This window comes from Biomphalaria glabrata, chromosome 14 (genome assembly GCF_947242115.1).
Source record: "Biomphalaria glabrata chromosome 14, xgBioGlab47.1, whole genome shotgun sequence".
Taxonomy (NCBI): domain Eukaryota; kingdom Metazoa; phylum Mollusca; class Gastropoda; family Planorbidae; genus Biomphalaria; species Biomphalaria glabrata.
In genome coordinates, this window is record NC_074724.1 from 23,526,210 (window position 1) to 23,533,777 (window position 7,568).

The 7,568-nt window shown below is 36.4% G+C and overlaps 1 protein-coding gene across 1 annotated transcript; it reads right to left on the minus strand.

Annotated features, from left to right (window-relative positions):
- Nucleotides 1-691: 691 nt before the first annotated feature.
- On the minus strand, nt 692-4,346 carry LOC106077007 (uncharacterized). Its single transcript, XM_056010853.1, has 5 exons — nt 4,179-4,346; nt 3,684-3,770; nt 2,961-3,039; nt 2,281-2,439; nt 692-860 (listed from the first exon to the last, which is right to left on the minus strand). The coding sequence occupies exons 1-5, from the start codon at nt 4,293-4,295 to the stop codon at nt 754-756; spliced, it is 549 nt and encodes a 182-aa protein (XP_055866828.1). The 5' UTR covers nt 4,296-4,346; the 3' UTR covers nt 692-753.
- Between the last annotated feature and the right edge of the window lie 3,222 nt (nt 4,347-7,568).

The window sequence follows — 7,568 nt, forward strand, 5'->3', positions numbered from 1 at the left end:
TTGATCGAATGATTCAACCATTTGGGCCAGCGGGCATTGTAGAATAAACAATTATTTATTGGTACTGTTATTACATAGAACACTTATGCTCTAGTTTAGATCTAGATCTACTTCTAGATATAGAATCTAGACGTAATCTATATTAGATTGACGTAAAAATATAAGCAAAGCTTAGATAATCTATCAATAAACTTGAAGCAACTTTAAATTGAATAAACAACTTTTTTTTTCTTGAATAATTTCAGTGATATAGATCTAAGTCTTTAAACCTAGACTTAGAAGACGACGCGCACAATTTTCCTGAAAACATTATTTTTTTAAAAATCTATAGACCCTAATGTCTTATATTCGGAAATTCCCGAACACGATAGTCCTTTCAAAACCTATGTTGGCTCTAGATTTAAGTCTAGTACTCAAGCCAAATTTACATGTATTTATTTTTTTATTTTGAAAAATGATAACGGTCAAACTATAGAGTTTTCCCATGTGGCCAACGAGCTAGTAATTTTTTTCTCAGCGATATACACCAACTGTAAAATGTTTTGGAAAATCGTTAGAGGCGTTTTTAAGATCAGCAGAGGTTTCTGCTGAATCCTTGTTCCTGGATCCAGGTTCCATAAAGGAGTGACTCGATTAGAGGTATTGTAAAAAAAAAAAGTTCTTGACAAGACAATGAACTCGAAGTCATATATATACATATATATTTTACTTATCAAATGTGTCAAAGGAAAAGTATTACAAATATAAAAAAATCTAAACAATAACTTTTGGTGGACAAAGATCCGGGATTTTCAACAATGCAGGCTGTGTGATATTAGTAGCAATGTCAACAAAGAAACTGGCAGACACGACACCTTTATCTGGAATACAGGAAAACATAATTATTGAGTCAACTTTCACTAAAGGTATGGACCTTATATTACAGATATCAAATATTAATGATCACATTTATAAATACTCTTGGGTAATTGAAACTTGTTAGTTAATCAACAAACTAGTTTGACTTGTTTTAGAACTTGTAAAAAGTTTCTTCCCAACTCATAAAACAAACAACAAATAATAAAATATTAAAAAAATAACAAGAATGGACTGCAAGTTAGAACTCAAAGTATTTGGATATGATGCTCTGAAACCAAGGGGAGAGAGAACTGGGTGTCGAATGGGCCCTGGCTTTACCATACGATCCAGCCCACAAGATGTGTGTCATATGACATGCATGTAGGCCTACCAAAACGTCTGATAATGGAATGAAGGAGGAACGTTGCGTTATTTATTTCTACACTTTAGTAGACCAACAGGCAATATGAAACCTCGATGAATACACTAATGTATGGTACGATCTAAACCTTATTTAAATAAATAGAATACTTTATTATATGCTTTTGAAACTATTTGACATTACATTGTTTTTGCAGCATTACACTTGACAAATAAGCAGCGTGAAAAGTTCTTTCAATCTTCGTTAACCGTTGGCCACAGAAACGGAAGGCCTTAACATCATTTACTCTATAGATGATCGCAAAGTCTGAAATAGTAACTTTACCTTACTGCTTCACTTTTTAAAAACATAAAGCCATTTGTATCATCCCATGACTTTTGTCGCAGGGGTGCTGTGACAGTTGGCTTAATCGAATCCCTACACTTTTCCAGGTCAGCAGCTTAGCAGAATATCAAGAGAGAGGCCGGTCCATTCTTTTATGTTGCCCAGCCAGCTTTTCTTTGGACGACCCCTTCTACTGTGTGCCTTACAATATGACCGAACCATCTTAGCTTTCGTCTCTTCTATAAAAATTTCCTTTTTTTTTTTAAATTCAGTAAGAACTAAACTGTCGAACCAATTTATATTGCAAGTTATCAATAGGCTTACAAAAAGTGCCCGCGTTAAGTCCAGTGTCCCCTTCATCCAACTAGTCAGCCTTGTTTAATGTGTGACTACATGATATGGTATGCAGTTGTCACGCTGGTTTCAAGTTGCAACACTGTACGCTGCAGTCTTTCTTAGGTCTGGGCTAGGACTTAACAATCTTCGTTTTTGTTGAAACAGTAGTAGACAGAGGAGTTTGATGTGATAGTCTAATATAATACTAATATTGATACCATCACATTATCAATAGCGTGGCTTAGCAAGACAAGCACAATATCCCTAATAAGCCCTAATATGTTAATATTATGTGCATAGTTTTTATCTAAATCATTTTTTAAAAAGTCTCTTTACCATGCTCTCTCATTCTGATCTCAGAATTAATTCTCAAGACAAACATTCGATTGCCTATTACGTACCATCCACAAATCGAGTCAGGAATGGGTAGTTAGGTGCATTGGGTACGTTGGTAAAAGCTACTTTCAATACCCCATTGTTGTATGGAAACTGCCAGACTGTACCAGTCAGCTGATTGGAACCAAGACCTACTGTAATGTTTGCCAACTGTACAGCGTTAGCTGAAAGGAGAAATAACATCTTTTTACTAGCCAACGTGAACATTTAAAACTGATCTCTTTCTTAATAATAATAGTAATAATAATAATAATAATAGTTTGTATAACACAAACATTTAGTTTAAAAATACAAATATGTTTTGTAACATTATTTTAGAAAAACAACAAAAACTTTTGTATGAATGTTACAAAAAATATACAGGAAAATCGCCTCCCGTATTAATAATCTCATTTATATTTTACTATTAATGGTGAATTTTTATTAAAAAATGTGTATTTTTTTAATGAACAAAATGCTTGCATTTTTATTTTGAAAAAATTAAAAGGTTCGCTTTCAGAAAAGAAAAAAAAATTCCTTGCTCCAGAACTTAGCAAGATCTAAAATATCACGATATCGGATTTTAAATATATTTTTTAAAATAGTTTTTGGGATCTAAACGTGACGGACGGACGAACAGACAGATCACATAAAATTAATAGCGGCTACTTCTCTTCGTAGGCTGCCAATAATAATAATAAATTACCTGGCAGACATTGTGGGTACGGGTCTTTAGGTAAATCTGATGACTGACAGGTGCCATTTTCAGTTATGTAAGATTTTTCCTGTACACAATAGAAAGAACTTGGATAAGAACAAGAAGAAGAAAACAAACACACACACAAAGATGGCTCAACAAAGATGGCTAAGAAAGATTTTAGGAGTCAGTTATAGAGATCGGGTCTAAATCAAGGAAATGCTATGCCGAACTGGCTTCCGAAAGAATGAAGGGTCAGAATGTAATAAAGATTATGTACACACACACACATACATACATATTAATATATTTTTTGTTGGGGTGGGGTGGGGAAATCCCCCCCCCCCCAAACCCCACCCGAAAAAAAATCCTGGCTACGCTCATGATATATATATATATATATATATATATATATATATATATATATATACGTAATATTTGTTAAAGTTTTTTTTCTAAAAAGCAAAACAATAAAACCTTTCACATTTCTTTTCTTCCATGTTTCCAAGTGTATGTCAGTCAAATGGTAAAATTGAACTCAAACTGATCGTCGCCTGTTATTGAATTGCCTTATTAACATTTGCCTAAAGTCCTAATGGTGCGATTATGTTGTAGAAATATTTTTGAACCATTGGCCACTCAATGTCTTATTAATTAATAATGACATATGCTTTGGAGGTCACTTTAACATCTTGATGATGTTCACTCTGATTTAAAGGCAAACATACTTACACTTTGAAGGTCATTGACTACAGTTGTGTTGCCAAGAGCAACAGCCATGATCTTACTTTTGTAGTCGATGTTCACAAGGGAAATGACCTGAAAAACAGCAGAAGACATGTAGACTGTTTACCAGGGTCAGTGTGCGTTGGTTCAACATTTGCAGCGTTTCGCTTTATAATGATAAATAATACAAGCAAAATATATAATAAAAAAATCACAACAACAAACAAAGCGTATATCAGGGAAAAAACTGTACATTTATGGCCATATCTGTCAGCACAACACGATTTATTTCCCTTAATCAATATCAAGCTAAATGAATTAATTACCACTAATTAATTGACTAATTGTTAATTCTTTTTAGTTGATTCATATTTTGTTAGGTGCAATAAATAATTAAAGCTTCAACTTGATCCGAGAAAGGGTGTGGGAGAAATAACGTGTTCAACATTTGCACTTGACAGACAGACATAGTGAGTTGATATAAGCGTTGAAACTACTTACATCTTTTTCAATATTGTAACTGTAGAAAGACACCTGGTCAGGTGAGCAGACTTTTGTAGGATCTTGGTCTGCTGAGACCAGCGATAGAACTAAGAAGCAAATAATCTTAGAAATCATTGTGACGTTTAAGTCTACTCAAGTACGTGAATTGAATGCGATCAGCAGTTTTTATTTGGAACCTTTTTATAACTCTTCTTATCTAAATATTGTCAGTTTAACAGACCTTTCTTTTCCCGTGACACTTGTTATCATGTGAGTTCTTAGTTCGGCCCACATTCCATCTCCCCAAGTTCCTTTCCTGTAACTGTCAATGGTTACAATATGTAACTTTATTTTAAAAAGTAAAAGCAAGAAAATGTATACAAAAGGACGAACAATTTAAAACTATAAACATATAATTGAATCACGTGTCATGAAACATCTGACATCTGCGGTTCTACCTTGAAGTTGGTAAACCCGGTTTTATATACATTTTCTTCGTGTAAATATAGAAGAAATAATACATTAAGGGATAGAATATAACAGAGTTCTTAAATCTGTTTGAAGATGTAGCCATATGTCATTTTGCTGTCACTGGCATTTTATCTAGAGGAAAGATGGCAGCAGATAGAGAGACACCTGGAGTTCTAAGACACACATGTGAGACTAAAAGAAGGGCCCTTGTCGAAGACAGACACAGACGACAAAAAGAAGACTTGGAAAAAGACCCCCCCCCCCCAAGACTTTGTCGAAGACAGACAGACGACGAAAAGAAGACTTGGAAAGACCCCCCCCCCCCCAAGACTTTGTCGAAGACAGACAGACGACGAAAAGAAGACATGGAAAGACCCCCCCCCCCCAAGACTTTGTCGAAGACAGACAGATGACGAAAAGAAGACTTGGAAAGACCCCCCCCCCCAAGACTTTGTCGAAGACAGACAGACGACGAAAAGAAGACTTGGAAAGACCCCCCCCCCAAGACTTTGTCGAAGACAGACAGATGACGAAAAGAAGACTTGGAAAGACCCCCCCCCCCAAGACTTTGTCGAAGACAGACAGACGACGAAAAGAAGACTTGGAAAGACCCCCCCCCCCCCAAAGAATTTGTCTGCATTAAATGTGGCAAAATATACAGGTTGCAATTGGAGCTCATTCGTCCTGTGAAATACTGCACCCATTCTTTATCGTCGGATTCGAAGACAATGCCTTCTACTTATTTAGTAATCAGTAAAGTAAAGAAAAGTTCCCCTTTCAAACCTTGCGATATGTAGGTCAGATGACGTTAAGGTCATCTGTTAAGGCCAACGGTTAACGAGCAAGGTATCATGTGTTCAGCATAACGACGACCAACTGCCTTAACTTTCTCCAACTAAAGTCAGGTACCCTTTAGAGTTGAGTGGACTTAGGGGGCGCCCTAAAAATCCCGAATTCAAAATCCCAGTCTTCACAGAGATTCGAGGACATAACTCCAGGTTCGGAAGCCAAGCGCTTAACGAACCAGATACCGCCCCCCCTATTAATTGATAATGAAGCAAACTTCTTTAAATTAGGCCTAAATATAGTAATGAAATCATATCTGGAGTATGGTAACATAATGGTAGGATCAGTACACATGTATATTGCCTGGCTACTGGAAACAGATTTAGTGTGCGTTGAATGAAAAAATTCACTAGTCTTAAGTCAGATTGTCGTATCGATAATTTCCGGGTTCGAACCCTATCCGCTGCGGAAAGGTTTGGACTAGGATGTAAGAATAATAATATTCCATTGTGAAGGAACATCCGGAACATTTAATACAAATACACAAACCAATTCCACCAATTAGTGTCGTTTGGTTGCTAATTTGGTATGAAAGACTGGTGACCCTTAGGCAGAGCCTGCAGCGCTACTGATCCCAAACTGTATAGGATAATCCATTCCTTTCGGTCTCATCTGCTGCGCGGAGAAGGAGGAACTGCTGTGTGGGCGACATCGTTCCGACCATAGACAATGCCCAGGCTTTCATCTCACTTGTTCGAGATGAACCATAGCCGTTTCACGACTGAAGGAGGCCAATAATAATAATAATAATAACGAGTTATATCCCTTTGCTTATATTCCCATGCATGAATATGAACTGTCTACTTGTATATGAATGAGATTTCCTTGTATGAGAGAGAGAGCAATCGTTAGTCTGTTGTTATCTTGATAGTTTCCTTGTATGAGAGAGAGAGAGCAATCGTTAGTCTGTTGTTATCTTGATAGTTTCCTTGTATGAGAGAGAGAGAGAGCAATCGTTAGTCTGTTGTTATCTTGATAGTTTCCTTGTATGAGAGAGAGAGATCAATCGTTAGTCTGTTGTTATCTTGATAGTTTTCCTTGTATGAGAGAGAGAGAGAGAGAGCAATCGTTAGTCTGTTGTTATCTTGATAGTTTTCCTTGTATGAGAGAGAGAGCAATCGTTAGTCTGTTGTTATCTTGATAGTTTTCCTTGTATGACAGAGAGAGAGCAATCGTTAGTCTGTTGTTATCTTGATAGTTTCCTTGTATGAGAGAGAGATAGAAAAATCGTTAGTCTGTTGTTATCTTGATAGTTTTCCTTGTATGAGAGAGAGAGAGAGAGAGAGCAATCGTTAGTCTGATGTTATCTTGAAAGTTTCCTTGTATGAGAGAGAGAGAGAGCAATCGTTAGTCTGTTGTTATCTTGATAGTTTTCCTTGTATGAGAGAGAGAGAGAGAGCAATCGTTAGTCTGTTGTTATCTTGATAGTTTTCCTTGTATGAGAGAGAGAGAGCAATCGTTAGTCTGTTGTTATCTTGATAGTTTTCCTTGTATGAGAGAGAGAGAGAGAGAGAGCAATCGTTAGTCTGTTGTTATCTTGATAGTTTTCCTTGTATGAGAGAGAGAGAGCAATCGTTAGTCTGTTGTTATCTTGATAGTTTTCCTTGTATGAGAGAGAGAGAGAGAGAGAGAGCAATCGTTAGTCTGTTGTTATCTTGATAGTTTTCCTTGTATGAGAGAGAGTGCAATCGTTAGTCTGTTGTTATCTTGATAGTTTTCCTTGTATGAGAGAGAGAGAGCAATCGTTAGTCTGTTGTTATCTTGATAGTTTCCTTGTATGAGAGAGAGAGAGAGCAATCGTTAGTCTGTTGTTATCTTGATAGTTTTCCTTGTATGAGAGAGAGAGAGAGAGAGAGAGCAATCGTTAGTCTGTTGTTATCTTGATAGTTTTCCTTGTATGAGAGAGAGTGCAATCGTTAGTCTGTTGTTATCTTGATAGTTTTCCTTGTATGAGAGAGAGAGAGCAATCGTTAGTCTGTTGTTATCTTGATAGTTTCCTTGTATGAGAGAGAGAGAGAGCAATCGTTAGTCTGTTGTTATCTTGATAGTTTTCCTTGTATGAGAGAGAGAGAGAGAGAGAGAGCAATCGTT

Excerpts from the sequence above, each read along its gene's own strand:
- LOC106077007 (XM_056010853.1), bottom strand. The coding sequence starts at position 4,295 with ATGATTTCTAAGATTATTTGCTTCTTAGTTCTATCGCTGGTCTCAGCA. Across the intron at positions 3,040-3,683 it reads TAGTCAATGACCTTCAAAGT|GAAAAATCTTACATAACTGA; the intron begins GTAAGTATGTTT and ends TATTGTGTACAG. Across the intron at positions 2,440-2,960 it reads GTACCCACAATGTCTGCCAG|CTAACGCTGTACAGTTGGCA; the intron begins GTAATTTATTAT and ends TTCTCCTTTCAG.